The sequence below is a fragment of the Mobula birostris genome, chromosome X (assembly GCF_030028105.1).
Source record: "Mobula birostris isolate sMobBir1 chromosome X, sMobBir1.hap1, whole genome shotgun sequence".
NCBI lineage: Eukaryota > Metazoa > Chordata > Chondrichthyes > Myliobatiformes > Myliobatidae > Mobula > Mobula birostris.
In genome coordinates, this window is record NC_092402.1 from 59,983,394 (window position 1) to 59,998,662 (window position 15,269).

Here is a 15,269-nt window from a genome sequence, read left to right on the forward strand (position 1 = left end):
TACTGTTGCAATGCAAGGAAATGCATCAGCTAGTCTGTGCAAAGCAAGCTTCAGGAAACAATTACAACACAATGCCCTGATAATTTACTGCAATGACATTCAGAATTGCACAGGAAGAGAAGCTTCAATTCTATCATCAAACCTTTGGAATAGAATAGTCTATGATCTCCTAATTCTGAACCACTTATTTCTGGTAGCTCAGCAATCTATTGAATCATACCCATATAGACTAGCCCATCAGCACCTTTAGATGCACCTTGTCCCACAGGCAGGACAGACCCACCAAAGATAACATAATGGCAAATATGGCTGGGAGCATGACAGAAATGAGAAGAGTAACCACTGCACCTAACTTTGCAGGCATCAAGGCTCACATTCACATAAAGGAAACACTCCTTTTGTGCTCTGTGGCATTACATCCAGCTAAATCAGAGACCACAGAACTTAAAACTGAGTGGCACTGTGGGGAGCAGGCCTATGCCTAACTACAATACAACTTTCTGGTTTGAATGGAGAGTTTTTTCAGAGGGAAGGGTTGGATTGATCTTTGAGCAGGTTAAAAGGTTGGCACAATATTGTGAACTATGATGTAATGTTCTATATATCTCTTGCTCTATCATTATCATTAGGCCAGAGGACCAACCCTGGTTCAATAAGAGTGTAAAAGAGTATTGCAAGAGTATCAAAACATGCACCTGGAAATAAACTGCTAATCTGAAGTTATTACAAAGAACAATGTGAAAACTAAGCAATAGAAGGAACATATAATAGACAACGGAGAGAATCCTCAACCAACAAAACAGCTCTGCTGCTGTATCCTGACTTGAACAGTAGAGGGCAGTTAAGCAGCTAACTGCAGTTGGCTATGCTCCAACAAACAGAAGTGCACAGCCTATGTGTGCTGATGAAAAGGCTAAAGCATTTGCAACCACAGTCACCCAGATGTGCCCAGTAGATTATCTGCCTTGGCTTCCTCCTACCAACCCCGCCATCACAGAAGCCAGTTCAATTCACTTCATATACTATAAAGAAACAGCTGAGAGCACTTTATACAACACTGTATACAAGACTATATGGGTCCAAGCTTCCTGAAAACAAACAAGATGTAGAACTAGCTGCAGCTCAAGTCAAAATGTTCTAGTACAGTTACAAAATGGGCATCTACCCATGTGGAAAGCATTCAGTTTGCTTGGTTTACAAAAGGACACATCCAATCTGGCTAATTACTATCCAATCAGTCTACTGTCAATCACAGTGATATAGAAGGTGATGTTGCAAACAATGCTATCAATTTATACTCATTCACCAATAACCAGCTCTTCAATACCCAGTTTGCGTTTTGCTAGGACCATTTTCTTTCAATTTCATCTCAACCCTAGTTCAAAAATCGTGGACCACAGCTGTATTCCAGTCACAAGGTGAGGATGAATGCACTTGACGACTAAGCAGCATTTAATTGAGTGTTACATCAAGGAGATGTCGTAAAACTGAAATCAATATGCAAAGAAAAAATACACTTAAACAGTTGGAGTCATTCCTTGCACAAAGAGAGGTGGTTGTGTTGATGGAGGTCAACAATCCCAGCTATGTCCTGGGTGCTACCACCATTAGATGCTTCAGCACCGACTTCCTTCTGTAATAAGGGCAGAAGTGGGATGTTTGTTGATAATTGCAGAATGTTCAATTCCCTGACACTCCTCAGCAGATGAAGCAGCCCATAAGTGCAAACAGGAAAACCTAGACAATATTGAGGCATGAGCTGTTAAGTTCAAAGTAAATTTATTATCAAAGTACACATATGTCACATTACCCCAAAATTCATTTTCCTGCAGGTATTCACAGTAAATACAAAGAAACAATGAAAAACTGCACACACAGATGGACAACCAATGAGCAAAAAAAAAACACAAATTGTGCAAATGTAAAAAAGAAAAATATAATAACAATAAATAAGTAATAAATATTGAGCACATGAGTGTAGAGTCCTTGAAAGTGAGTCTTTGGTTCAAGAGCCTGATGGTTGAGGAGTAATAACTGTTCCTGAAGCTGGTGGTGCAGGTCCAGAGGCCCCTGTACCTCATTCCTGATGGCAGCAGTGAAAAGAGCATGGCCTGGATAGTGGAGGTCCTTTCCTGCAACAGCGCTCCTTGCAGATGTGCTCAAAGTTGGGGAAGGCTTTATCTATAATGGACTGGACTGTATCCACTACTTTTTGTAGGCTTTTCCATTCAAGGACATTGGTGCTTCCATACCAGACTGTGATGCAACACACTCAGTTTTATGATATCTCCTTGATGCCGTACCTTCTCTGTAATGACACTTACATGCTGGACCCAGGACAGATCATCTGAAATGATAACGCTGAGGAATTTAAAGGTGCTGACCCTCTCTAACTCTGATCCCCTAACGAGGACTGGCTCATGGACCTCTGGTTTCCTCCTTCTGTTGTCAATTATCAGCTCTTTGGTTTTGCTGACATTAAGAGGTTGTTGTTACAGCACACTTAGCCAGACTTTCAATCTCCCTCCTATATGCTAATTCGTCGCCACCTTTAATATGGCCAATAATATGACGTCACCAGCAATCTTAACTAAGGCATTGGAGCTGTACTTAGCCTGAAGAGTAATATTCATGGCATGAAAGTGCTGAGCAATGCTCATTTCCAATGAGAGAAAATCTACTTCCTAAACTAACATTCAATGACATTATCACCACCAATGCCCTGAGGTTACCAGGGACCAGAAACACAACTGGACCAAACACATAAAAATAGAGCAGTTCAGAGACTCAAGTGTTCTGCAGCGAGTGACTTATCTCCAGTTGCTCCAAGGCCTTTCCAACATCTACATGGCCCAAGGTAAGGTGAAAACTCTAAACTTGCCTAATGAGCACCTCCTCTGCACTGTCTGCAGTGTGTACCATCTACAAAATGCACTGCAGTTGCTCGCCTAGCCTATGGTGATAGCACCCTCCAAAACCACAACCTTTGCCACCAGGAAGGTCAAGCACAGCAAGGGCATGGGAACACTGCCACCAGCAGTAGTAGACTGAGGCAGAGTACGAGATGGGGGAATCTTATGATGGAAATTGGGTAGCTAAATGAAACTTAGGGTAATGGTCAAAGACATTGGTTTCTCCCTATCCAATAATTAGCTGGAGATCATGTTTTTCCTCCAATTAAATAGCAGAAGAGCAAAGGCACAACCTCCATCTACTCCCGGGCTAATTCCTGAAATCAAACCAGACTGTTTTCCACATTGGTGTTATAGTTAAGCCAGAGGTTATCTACAGACCATGTTTTTATGTCATTACTAAAGCCACCTATTTTCAATAATATTAATTCCACCCTTGCTTCAGCAGAGGTGTTGCGGATACTTTCATCCATACTCAATCCATGGAAGTGTCACTACACAGACATCGGAGGATGTCAGTGTCAGTAAGCTCCACTACTATAAAGGGAAAAGAAACTGATACCAGAAATTATTGCAGAGAAATACATGCAAACTCAACTTCTCAATAAAACAAAAACAGAAAAGTGAAGGCCAGTATTCATTTTCAGTTTAGACACAAGCCAGGCATGCTAGTACTAAATGTTCAAATACGCAAAGAATCACTCAGGCTTCATTATAGCCATAAAAAATCTATATCATTATATTTATTCACTCACCTTGTAAATCTCATAGTTTAACTCCATTCCTTCTTTCTCATCATACATGGTGTATGAGTGAATAAGTAATCCAAATGGTCTGAAGGAGGCATCCTTTTCCAGTTGCACAATAAACTCATCAAGATTGCTGCAGTAACCAGGTGGGATAAATTCTAACATTTTACTTTCAACATTATCAACCTAGATAGGAACAAATTGTTTAAAATAAACTACAAGACTTCATGCACAAAGGAAGCAGTTTTTATTTCTTTATTTTCTCTCTTTCTGCAAAACATCAGTTGTGGGAAGACTACTGGAAGGTATTCTAAGGGATCAGATATATGAGTATTTAGATAGACATGGAGGATAGTGTGGCAGATCATGTCTAACCAATCTTATAGAGTTTTCCAAGGAAGTTACCAGGAAAGTTGATGAAGGCAAGGCAGTGGATGTTGTCTACATAGACTTTAGCAAGGCATTTGACAAGTTCCCACATACTGTAGGGAGTTGGTTGCGAAGGTTCAGTTGCTTGGCATTCAGGATGAGTTAGTAAATTGGATTGGACATTGGCTTTGTAGGAGAAGCCAGAGAGTGGTAGTAGAGGGTTGCCTCTCTGACTGGAGGCCTCTGACTAGCGGAGTGCCACAGGGATCAGTGCTGGGTCCATTGTTATTTGTAATCTATATCAATGATCTGGATGATAATGTGGTAAACTGGATCAGCAAATTTACAGATGACACCCAGGTTGAGGGTGTTGTGGTCAGCGAGGAAGACTATCAGAGCTTGCAGCATGATCCGGACCAGCTAGAAAAATAGTAGATGGAATTTAATTCGGACAAGTGTGAGATGTTACAATTCAGTAGAACCAACCAGGGTAGGTCTTACACAGTGAATGGTAGGGCACTGAAGACTGTGGTAGAACAAAGGGATCTGGGAATACAGGTCCATAATTCATTGAAAGTGGGAGCACAGGTAGGTAAGGTCATTAGGAACACTTTTGGCACATTGGCCTTCAAAAATCAAAGTATTCGGTACAGGAGATGGGACATTATTTTGAAGTTGTATAAGATGCTGATAAGGCCCATTTGGAGTATTGTGTGCAGTTTTGATCTACCTACAGGACAGATGTAAATAATGTTGAAACAGCACATTGAAAATTTACAAGGATGTGGCTGGGACTAGAAGAAAGTTGAATAGGTTAGGACTTTATTCCTTGGAACGTGATAGAAGTATACAAAATTATGAGGGGTATAGATGGGGTAAATGCAAGCAGGCTTTTTCCACTGAGGTTGCATGAGACTACAATTAAAGGTCATGGGTAAAGTGTGAAAGATGATATGTTTACAGGAAAACTTCTTCACTCAGAAGGTCGTGACAGTGTGGATTCAGCTGCCAGTGCAAGTGGAGCATGCAAGCTCGATTTCAACGTTTAACAGAAATTTGGATAGGTACATGGATAGGAGGTGTATGAAAGGCTAAGGTCCCTGTGCAGGTCAATGGGGCTTGGCAGTTTAAATGGTTTGTCGTGGACTAGATGGGCTGAAGGGTCTGTTTCTGTGCTGCATTTTTCTACAACCAAGTATTCTTATTGATCTCATAGCTCAAAACGCAGAAATTATGACAGCTGAGTGACAGGCTTCTAATCACTGTTCGTCCCATACATTAAATAATCTCCTTAGCAATACTGTCATATCTCAATTTATTGAAGTCAACAGGAACATAGATACAAGTGCTTGCTTATGTTCAGTTCCTGCGGAAGGGATGCTTTTGCTTCTCAGCAACAATTGCGTAATTGCATTTCCCCTACTCTCCAAGATTCGAGGGATTTTTTTTTTAGTGACCTAAAAGACCTTTGGGATTATCAAAGGCAAAAAATTTTATTACATCAGTGAAAATAATTTAATCAATGACATGGCTCTCTCTGAAAACGTTTCTATATGCACACAAGCCAATGTCACAATCACATCAAGCACACGTGGTCTTATTTTTGGTTTACCTCAGTTCCAAACTGTGAAGTCACGATTTGGAAATCTTTATCCTGCCTTTCTTAGAAGTGATAACTCCTGTGCTGGTGCAGCACCAGAGGTATCTGCAGCCCTCCAATAAAATACTCTCTTGATTGGCTGCTCCTATTGTGTGAACCCACAGAGGACCAGTGGAAAATCCAAACACGGGAGAGGTGAGACTTAGCAAGTAAAGAAAAGTATTTGACAATCGTCACCTGACAATAATCTGGAGCAGGAACTCTGGCAAAATATGTCTTCCTTAGTTAAGGGCAATGAGTCAGACTACAGTCAGTAATGCTGTCACAAGATAAATCAATGCAAATTCACTGAACTAATGCATTACATTAATGCTTGCAGGAGATACCGCAGTATCATGATGGGAGTGCATAACCTAGTGAAGAGAAGCAACCGATACATTTCAATAGCCTACCTCTACGTTGTCATATTTTTCTACAACTTTGCTGGAGTATTTGATATTGAAGAATGTAGTGAGGCTGCAGGTAGTGTAGTACAATTGGATTTCAAGGTCCTTGTAGCCAAATACTGATTCTCTGCAGGCAAAGCAGAAATAACCACATGTTGGTAGAGAATCTGCAGGTTAGGTTTCTCTTTATTTTAATCCAGGCTCATTTATAAATCTCAAATGAGCACAATACTTGGAAATATCCAGTCTCACGCTGTTTTTTTGTTGCAAAAGTATTGCCATTGAGTTTGAACTCTCAGCCTGCCAATACAGCTCAGTGGTGTACTTTTGCAATTACTGCTCTGTCGAAAAATAAAATTTGCATTGTTAAAAAAAGCGCCATTCATAATTGCAAAATCTTTCAAAGTGCTCTACAACCAGTGAAATATTTTTGAACTGCAGTCACTGTTGTAACATAGGAAATGTAGCCATCTATTTGCGCACAGCAAGCTCTTAAAACAGCAATGTGATTATGGCTGGCTAATCTGTGCAGGGATTTTTCAGCAGAATGAAAAGCTGCGCTTGCGACTGTAGAAAATGGCCGTGCAAATGCTGCTAAAACCATCTTAATACAATTGGGATGCAAGTTGTAGTTTGGAAACACTTGCACTAAAAGAGGTTCCATTAATATGATCACCTCTACAAATTAGGCAATGCAGGTTTTTCAGTCATTCAACAGTTCTGAAAACAGGGCAATAGCAATGGTATTAGAATGCAACCATTTATATAGTGCCAAATTTTTTGAAGTAGAGCAAAACTTGCTGATTTGAGTCTCAAAGCATCTATATTAATTGTACATGAAAGTCAGAAAATGGCAAACACTTTGCATGGGATGTGATGACTGAAATTTTCAATTAGGAAGCTGTCATTTAATGCTCTGTGCCACACAATATAACTATTCCAGAGGTCCATACACAATGCAGAGCTATTCTAGAACACAAATCAGGAGCCATGATTGAATTCCACAATACAGAGGTCTTACTATAACCGTGTGTATTGGTCAAAGAGAATAGGTACAAGACCAATCCTGAGGGTCAGATGGATTGAGTTACAATAGTTACATTGAACTGGGGTGCCATGGTAGCATAGCTGTTAGCATGACGCCATTACAGCTTGGCGCGTTGGAGTTCAATTCTGGCATCCTCTGTATGCAAGCTTGTATGTTCCTTCCTATGTGCACGTGGGTTTCCTATAAGTGCTCTGGTTTCCTCCCACAATCCAAAGACACACTGGTTAGTAGGCTAATTGGTCATTGTAAATTGTCCCACAGTTAGGCTAGGATTAAATTGGTGGGTTGTTGGGTGGCACAGCTCGAAAGGCCAAAAGGGCCTGTTGCACACTGCATCTCTAAATAAACAAGAACTTGAAAAGATAGTGCTTTGCATCATTAAAAGGAGGCAATAAAAACTGGGTATCAGACAGAAATAATGACAGCTTGATTCAACTGGTAGCACTATCACGTTCATAAAGTTATGAGTTGAAGACTTATCTCAGGATGCAGCCCATATTCCAGGATGGCATTCAGTGCAGTAATGGAGGAATGCTCCATTACTGCACAGGCCGTGCCTCTGCAGATTTGAAGTTGAAGAGCTATGCTTACTCAGATGGTTGGCAAATATATCACATCAAAGTTTAATCGAATTCAGCACCCATCTGATAACCTTGCCAATTTTCCACTTTTGATCAACATTAGTAAGAGCAGCATGTGCAATCCTACATATAAAAGGTTAGAAAGTCAAGGAAAAGGGCACCATAATAGTTCAGTTACAATACCAAGAGGTAAGCTATAAAGTTGGAACAAAGGACAAAACAAAACATTAGTCTGTTTCTCAATGAAACAGAAAAGATCAAATGCAATTAAGGTTTTCGAAAGTATAGAAGTTTCATAAAGAAAATGGATTTGGGAATAATTTGCCTAATACTCTCGCAATACAAATTGCTTTGAATTCCTCATTTCCTTTTTGTATGCTTTCAGTGCCTTCCATTCTGAAGACCTACAAAATATATTAATGGCTCTACCATTTTGTTATTCCCATTATTAACCAGTTTCAAAATGACCAATATGTTGCTCTCTTCCTTGCATACCTGGGAAAAGATTTCATAATTTGTTTTTATTCAATTGATGATTTGCATTCATATCAATACTTTAAACTCATCTTTTCCCTCCTATTTCAGGCCTACCATTATTCTTTCAAAAAGAAATTAAAATGTTGAAATCCATTACCATTTTAGCTTTATTTAGCCATTTTCTCTCCACAAGGGGTCCATTTCTCACATGTGTGTCTTTCAATTGTACATTCATTGGAAAATTTGAAATATTTCTTGAAGGTCTATCACTGTTCATCTATTGTGAATTCTCAATATAATTTCCCAATCTAGTCAATTTGTACCTTGTGCTCATGTAATGGTCTTTCTCTATATTTAAGATTAGTTATGGACTTAAATTTGTTAATGTCTGTCAGAATGTATCATTTTAATCACATCATGATCATTCTTTCTCAGAGGATGCTCTACTCTGAGATTAGCAACCTGCCTCCTTTTCCTACTTTGATCTTATTTACTGCTGTGGTATAACCTCTACATACTGACACTTCGTGTCAAACTTTGGTTACAATCATCCACGTAGTTGGATCGCATTATTACCTCATCTGATCTTTATAACTTTCTCAACTCCTCCCAACACGTTTTGCTGTTTAAAGCCCATCTAAAAGCCTGGTATTCTTTTTTCTACCGGGACACTTATTCCACCTAATTTAAATGAACAGCTCCATAAATTGAAGCTCCTTTCAAACACTCAAGTCTTTAAATCTATGACTCTAAATCATGAAATCAATGCTGACCTATTTAAAAACCAATGTCAATTGTACAGCTATAAACTATTCACTAATGGGATCAGTGGTTAGGTACAAGTATGATAGAGAAAGTTAAAATTGCAACTGTGCAACAGCCATCGTGACTGTAGGATGTTACAAAGCAGTTTGAATGCATAATTATTGCTAGACTGCACAAAATCTGAAGGCTGTAGAGACCAAGAGCACTGTCAACCAATCAGCAGCTGACATCATACGACCACAAGACAGAGGAGCAAAATTAGGCCATTCAGCCCATCGAGCCTGCTCCACCATCATAGCTGATTTATTATCCCTCTCAACCCCATCTAGAACCTTTCAAATTCTGCTTTAAATATACACAACGACTTGGCCTCTACTGTTGCCTGTGGCAATGAATTCTATAGATTCACCACCCTCAGGCTAAAGAAATTCCTCCTCATCTCTGTTTTAAAGGAATGTCCTTCCATTGAGGCTGTGCTACTACTCTACTCTATCTAGGCCTTTCAGTATTTGACAGGTTTCAATGAGATCCCCCTCCCATTCTTCAAAACTGCAGCAAGTACAAGCCTAGAGCCATCAAACACTCCTCATTATGTTAACCCCTTCATTCCTGGGATCATTTTTGTGAACTACCTCTGGACCCTCTCCAATGCCATCACATCCTTTATCAGGTAAAGGGCCCAAAACTGCTCACATTACTCCAAGAGCAGTCTGACCAATGCCAGAAAGAGAACAAAACAACCAAGATCAGCCAGATCTGGTCACAGCTTGAAAGCAGACATATCTTGCAACATCTTGTACATTTGATATAGAAACCCTGCTTGACGGATTCAGTGTCATTGAATTAACCTATGGAACATACTCATCTCCGAACACTTGGTGACTGAATAACGGACTGAAGCTTGTTGTCTCATCCTCCAGGTCTTCAGCAAATCGAACTGTTAACAAAGAAAAATAAACACATTTCTGTTTTGGAGGAAGACAGATCAACGCAAATTGATTACTGCTTGATAGTTATATTAGCAATTCAATAGGTTAAAATAAATTAGGTCTCAGGACCTGTTAAGAACTACTATATGCCCATAGCAACAAGGATTGCCGCACATACCACCATAAATGAACTAGCACTACATCACCATTCACCTCCTCATCCCACCCAATTCTATTACCAATTTGCCCAAGACTGTTGAAGTCAACAGAATTCCTCAATGAATGGGGAAAAAAAAAAATCAAGAACTGCAGATGGTCTATATCTGAAATTTTAAAAAAGATGCTGGAAATATTAAGCATTTTCATTTATTAACTCCATTTCTTTTACCACAGATGCTGCCCGATTTGATGAGTGTTTTCGTCATTTCTGTTTTCAGTAGTGTTTCCCTTTGCATTTGCCTTGTCTCCACCAATGGTGGCAGCATGCAAATCGCTAGATAACAATGTTTTTGAAGCACATACCTAACTTCAGCCGAATAGCCTTGTTGGTATCACATTTGTATTCTGCCAACTTCTTCTCGAGGTTCAAAATATCTGTAAATATAAAGCCAGATGAAAAAAGTAAATGTGATATATATATATATATTGAAGTAATTCAATAGGGAGGAAACTGTCCTGCCAGAACATTTTATACACAGAAACCCATATGTTTAATAAGAACAGAATGTGTTTAATAAGCTTTAATAAGAACAGAAGTGTTTTTATAAGGCAGTGATATCATCATTAGTCATGGTCCTGCCTTTTCAAAGCACCAAGTGGGGTCCATTATCTACTGGTATTTGGAGGTAGGTTTTCAGAAATTGAATGGAGGTTTCAAGCAGTTCACAAAACAAAAGTAGTCCTGGATTCACTGGGATCTAATGACAATGGGGAAGGAAGTTCAAGACTTAAAAGAGGGGGAATTATTGACAGTGTGGTCTAGAGATTTGCATGGACCAGGGTTTGTGGAATCCAAGAATGGGAAGAAGGACCGAGGAGAGAGAAGGAAAAAAGGAAAACGGAGTTCAACACCTTTTTATTCTAAACAGGGAAGCAACAAGCAATATACAGAACAAAGCAACTCTGCAGTCAACTGATCAGGTCAAAGATCTGCAATCTTGACACTCCAGTCATGAATGGGGGACAACATTTAATTAACTTCTTAGGAGATGATATTCTCATACTCAATAGCACAGCAGTCCAACACACAAGTGCAAAAGCCTGAAGTACTTGCAACCATCTTCAACCAGAAGAGTTGAGAGAATGATCCATCCCAGCCTTCTGAGATCTTTATAATCACAAAATCTAACTTTCAACCAATTTGATACACTTTGTGATATCACAGAACAGCCCGGGGCAACAAACAGGGAGTATCTAAATGCAGCAAGGTGTGAACAATATTCTGACCTGATCTGAGAAGTGGCAAGAAGCATCCGTGCTATATAATAAACTTTTACAACAAGAGGGAGTCTAAGGACACTCTCTCATCATTCAAAGGCACTATGGATGCCTTGACCCCCCACTATCAATATCCGCATGGGAACACCACCATTTCCACACGCTACTCTGAGGCAGACAACATCTGACTTTTAACAATAATTACCAATGTTGCTAGGTGATAATCCACAATTTACTACCATATCTTCATCCACATTTCATGGCAGCAGCACAGCATCAGCAAGTAAAAAAAAAGTAGAGAATAGAGATTTTCAAAGAAGCATTTCCACCTTTCCAGATCTTCAAACAGCAGCCAGTCAGAGTCTGGCCAATATTACATACAACCCTCATTCCCTAGACTTCACATAATACTTCAGCTTTCAGATTGAAGTCTGCTGTATGCATTTGCACCTTCCCTTGACCCATTCGTTTCATCCCTTGTCGGTACCAACCCCTTATGACTTGCACTTTCATCTCTTCCATCACTCAATCTCTCCTGCCTTTCACCCCACCAGTGAGGCCACATCTAGAGTACTAGTTTTGGTCTCTTTATTAAGGAAAGATACATTAAATTAGGAGAGAGCTTGGAAAAGGTTCACCAGGGTTTCTTTACTGTCTTTCGAGAAAAGTCGAGCAGTTTAGGCCTGTACTCACTGGAGTTTATAACAATGAGAGGTGACCCCATTAATAACACAAGATTCTTGGGGAGCTTGACAGAGTAAATGCTGGGAAGATAATTTCCCTTGCAGGAGAGTCTAGAACCAGAGGGCTAAGTCACAGAACAAAAGGTGAGCATTTACAGTAAGACTGAGATGAAAGGAAGAATTTCTCTTCAAATGATTGAGAGTATTTGGAATTCATTGCCCCAGAAAGCTGTGGAAACCAAATCCTGATGTATATTCAAAGCCAAGACAGAATTTCAATCATTAAGGGAAATCAAGAATTATGAGGTGGTGAGGAAAATGGACTGGAGGACAGTTAGATTAACTACAATGGAGCAGGCACGAAGAGCAGAATGGCCTCTTCCTCCTATTTTTTATTACCTTTCCATTTGTCTCCTTTTAATTAAATAAACACTATCTTATCAACCCAAAATATTGCCTTCTGTGATCTGGTTTCTCCACTTACTCAAAATCTTTCCTCTTCCACAACTCTAAACCCACTTCCAATTAGAGTACATCCACTGAAAGAAAAAATTCCAAAATGCGTTAACTCACTTATTTACATCTGTCTCTTTTCATCAATATCCTTAATACAGCATTGTTACTTATAGGCCTATATTCAAAAAATTGATATACAGTAAAGAGGCCACCAACTTGAACCTTATATTGTGCCACTCCCTGTTTCAACCACTGAAAGATTCTCCTTAATTGCTACTCGTCCTTCTATTAACTTTTCTTTTTAAATTCAGTTTGTTGGTCACTCTTGAATTCTACGCCTTTTAATCTTTACTAAAAATACCCTCCTCCAAAAGCTTTTGTATATTGATGGAGACTGGTTACACACCCAAGTTGGTGCAGTCTTTCATTGATTATATTATGGTTATGATTCTATTCTGGATTTATTGTGTATGCTAAGAAAATGAATCTCAGGGTATTATATGGTGACATATATGTACTTTGATAATAAATTTACTTTAAACATCTCCACATCACCTGTAAGAAATTCTGAAGTTTGTTAAACACAATTATCCCTCTTGAAAATGTGATTACTTCTACTTTCTCTTCACCTAACTATATAGTAATTCATCCCAAGAAAATATTTTATATCACAGATGCTAACTGCAGTTACTTTCTCCCTGTTCAAAAAATGGGGATAATGCAGGCCAGTTATTTTGTCACTCATTCTTTCTCATTGCAGCCCTTAAGTATCATGAAGGGCTTTAGCCATTTCTCCCCTAGAATCCAAGAACGTCTCCGAACAGAACTTGGTACTTTGTCTTCCTTTGCTTTCCAAGACTTTCTTCAAATCATCAGGTGCATGATCACGACTTACAAGCAAGTTTTGTACCTCTCCTCCACTCTACCTATAAACACAAAGCTTTAGAAAATTACAAAAACTGAAACTTTGCCTTAAATCACCACATAAATAATATAAACTAGAATTAACATGGACAAGATATGAATTAACTTTTATGGATGAAAAAAATGGAAGGCTATGTGGGAGGGAAGGATTAAATCGATCTTGGAGTAAACTAAAAAGTTTGCCACAAAATTGTGGGCCGAAAGGCCTGTATTGTACTGCACTGTTCTATGTTCAAACAATAACCAAAATATGAACCTCAAAGCTGAACCTTCCTGCTGCATCACTACAAGCTCATGTTGCTGCAATTATCACTGCATGGTCAGCTGGAACATTTGGGAGTTTCTTCTGAATTGATCTAAACGTGTATATAGCTAACGGAGGTGGCAGGTATGGCAAATCAACTTAGGCTCAGCTCAGTAATTTTTTTTTAAAAAACAAGAGCAAGCTCACTGCCTGAACTTTTTGTTTGCAAATGTGAATCAATAATTTCCAAATAGTTATATTATCTCAAATACTGTTGGTAACACCCTTATCAAAGTTATAATATAGTGGGCTTAAGTCAACACTTCTACGCAGATACTGTATCAGATTGCCACTCACTCTGTCAGATATATAATCTTCCAATCTGAGAAGTACACAAGCATCCATTTACCACAGCAAGACTCGGAACTAGTTGGTCTTACTTAATCTGTCTATTTTCTACTTTCTAGATCCAATGGCGTAAATGAACAAACAGAAGCACAACCTTATTGTGTCTACGTCTTTTGATTTAACAAAGGGAAGCTTTTCCTGACATTTGAGGAAACATTTTCTCTCAATCAACTTCACTGAAAGAGAGTTCATCACACATTCTTTGTTAGTGGGATCTTGCTTTGTAAAACGGCCACAGCATAGCTCTGAAGTACATGTTTGATCATAAGGTGCCCGGAAATGAATTACATAAATGCAAAGAAATAGAGAGGAGTAAACTCTAAAATGCTGCACCGCAAGTAACAGGAGCAAAAGAACAGCATCCCTAGTATACTGGGTAGCTGAGGCTAACTGTGGTGATCTCAACAGTGAGCACACACCGCCCCCGAGCTCCACAAACTTGCCGGGACCCGCGGAGGGAAACTGACAGTCCTCCAGCTCCACACGCGGCGGCGTCTCGCGGCGCCCTTGCAACGATCTCTGCCGGAACTCCGCCCACTAAGATCGGCAAACCCACACTTTTTCCCCACGAAACCTTTAGCGCGCACCGTTTCTCCCTCTTTTCCAAACCTAGCCGTACTCACTGGCCATCTCTGCAGCCCAGCACACACAGGCTGACAGACCAACTCACGCCACCGGCTCCTGCTCGATTAGCTTTGCCTGCCCCGTGTCACGTGACTGTCAGCCGTCAGGCGCGGGAAGGTCGATGCGAGAAAAACACACCAGAAAAGCCAAACTCCGCCCCTTCGCGAGAGAAGGCACGTACAGTGGGATGCAAAAGTTTGGGCACCCATGGTCAAAAATTCTGTTACTGTGAATAGCTAAGCGAATAAAAGATGACCTGATTTCCAGAAGGCATAAAGTTAAGTATGACACATTTCCTTAATATTTTAAGCAAGAAAACTTTTTAGTTTCCATCTTTTACAGTAACAAAAATAGCAAAAAAGGAAAAGGGCCCAAGCAAAAGTTTGGGCACCCTTCATGGTCAGTACTTAGTAACGCCCCCTTTGGCAAGTATCACAGCTTGTAAACGCTTTATGTAGCCAGCTTTCAATACTTTTTGGGGGATTTTCACCCATTCTTCCTTGCAAAAGGCTTCTAGTTCTGTGAGATTCTTGGGCCGTCTTGCATGCACTGCTCTTTTGAGGTCTATCCACAGATTCTCGATGATGTTTAGGTTGGGGGACTGTGAGGGCCATGGC

General features: G+C 39.8%; 1 protein-coding gene across 1 annotated transcript in view; it reads right to left on the reverse strand.

Annotated features, from left to right (window-relative positions):
* Positions 1-14,741, reverse strand: part of hat1 (histone acetyltransferase 1) — a 31,896-nt gene extending 17,155 nt beyond the window's left edge. Inside the window, exons 1-5 of the mRNA XM_072249427.1 lie at positions 14,652-14,741; positions 10,399-10,470; positions 9,809-9,884; positions 6,083-6,203; positions 3,668-3,847 (exon numbers count right to left, since the gene is read on the reverse strand). Coding sequence (XP_072105528.1) covers positions 3,668-3,847; positions 6,083-6,203; positions 9,809-9,884; positions 10,399-10,470; positions 14,652-14,658 — 456 coding nt within the window. The 5' untranslated portion in view covers positions 14,659-14,741. The remainder of the gene's footprint in view (positions 1-3,667; positions 3,848-6,082; positions 6,204-9,808; positions 9,885-10,398; positions 10,471-14,651) is intronic.
* Between the last annotated feature and the right edge of the window lie 528 nt (positions 14,742-15,269).